The 833-nt window shown below is 50.4% G+C and overlaps 1 protein-coding gene across 1 annotated transcript in view; it reads right to left on the bottom strand.

Moving 5' to 3' along the window:
• Positions 1-833, bottom strand: part of LOC119582041 (organic cation transporter protein-like) — a gene marked incomplete at its 3' end in the record, with an annotated part of 33,146 nt that overhangs the window by 12,857 nt on the left and 19,456 nt on the right. Inside the window, 1 exon segment of the mRNA XM_037930280.1 lies at positions 87-190. Within this exon segment, the coding sequence (XP_037786208.1) occupies positions 87-190 (104 nt within the window).

Here is an 833-nt window from a genome sequence, read left to right as displayed (position 1 = left end):
TCTTAAAAAGACATTTCAAAACACATCAAAACACTAACGCGTCTCAGGACACAGCGCAGACTATTATAAAACGCGATTTCTCTCACCTGTCTGCCATCATACCATTGAGAGGAGCGCCCACGAAGATCCCTAACATGTAGATGCTTTGGTAGGTGGCCCGTAAGTACTCCTTCTCACACACGAGGCCGAACTAGGGGGGGTGGGGGGGAGAGAAAGGAGAAAAAATAGGCGTGGCGTAAAGACGGTGGGTATTGTGGTGTGTATCGGGAGTAGAATGGGGATGGCTGGTTGGATGGGTGGAGTGGTATGAAGGGTGTGGGTGGATTGTGAGTGGAAGGTGGATGGGAGAGGGTGGGATATGAGGGTAATTTTCTTTTCTAGTGGATGAGGGAGGAATGAAGATGGAAGGATGGATGAAGAGATGAGAGGGATAGGTGGAAAGGGGTGATTCTAAGATGGATGAGAGGGATGATGAAGAGATGAGAGGGATAGGTGCAAAGGGGTGATTCTTAGATGGATGAGAGGGATGAATATGGATGGGGGGAGGGGAAGAGAGGGCGGGATGAGGAGGGCAGGTGAAAGAGTGGAGACGGGGGATAGGTGAACAGAAGATGGGTGGAATGAGAGTGGAGGATAGATAGAGAGTGGATGGGAGAGATTGGTGTGATTGGGGGATAGGTGGAAGGAGTGATATGCGAGTGGAATGAGGAAGTGGGTGGATGAGGATGAAGAAGGTGCGGAGGAGAATAGGGGGAAGGGGGAGAGGGGGATACTAAGAGGATGGAGAGATGAGGAATAATGAAAGAGGGGAAAGTGGTGAGAGTGTGGAGAGA

The sequence above is a fragment of the Penaeus monodon genome, chromosome 15 (assembly GCF_015228065.2).
Source record: "Penaeus monodon isolate SGIC_2016 chromosome 15, NSTDA_Pmon_1, whole genome shotgun sequence".
NCBI classification, from domain to species: Eukaryota; Metazoa; Arthropoda; class Malacostraca; order Decapoda; family Penaeidae; genus Penaeus; species Penaeus monodon.
The sequence above is the reverse complement of the archived record's forward strand: the minus strand, read 5'-3'. Positions and strand labels throughout refer to the sequence as shown.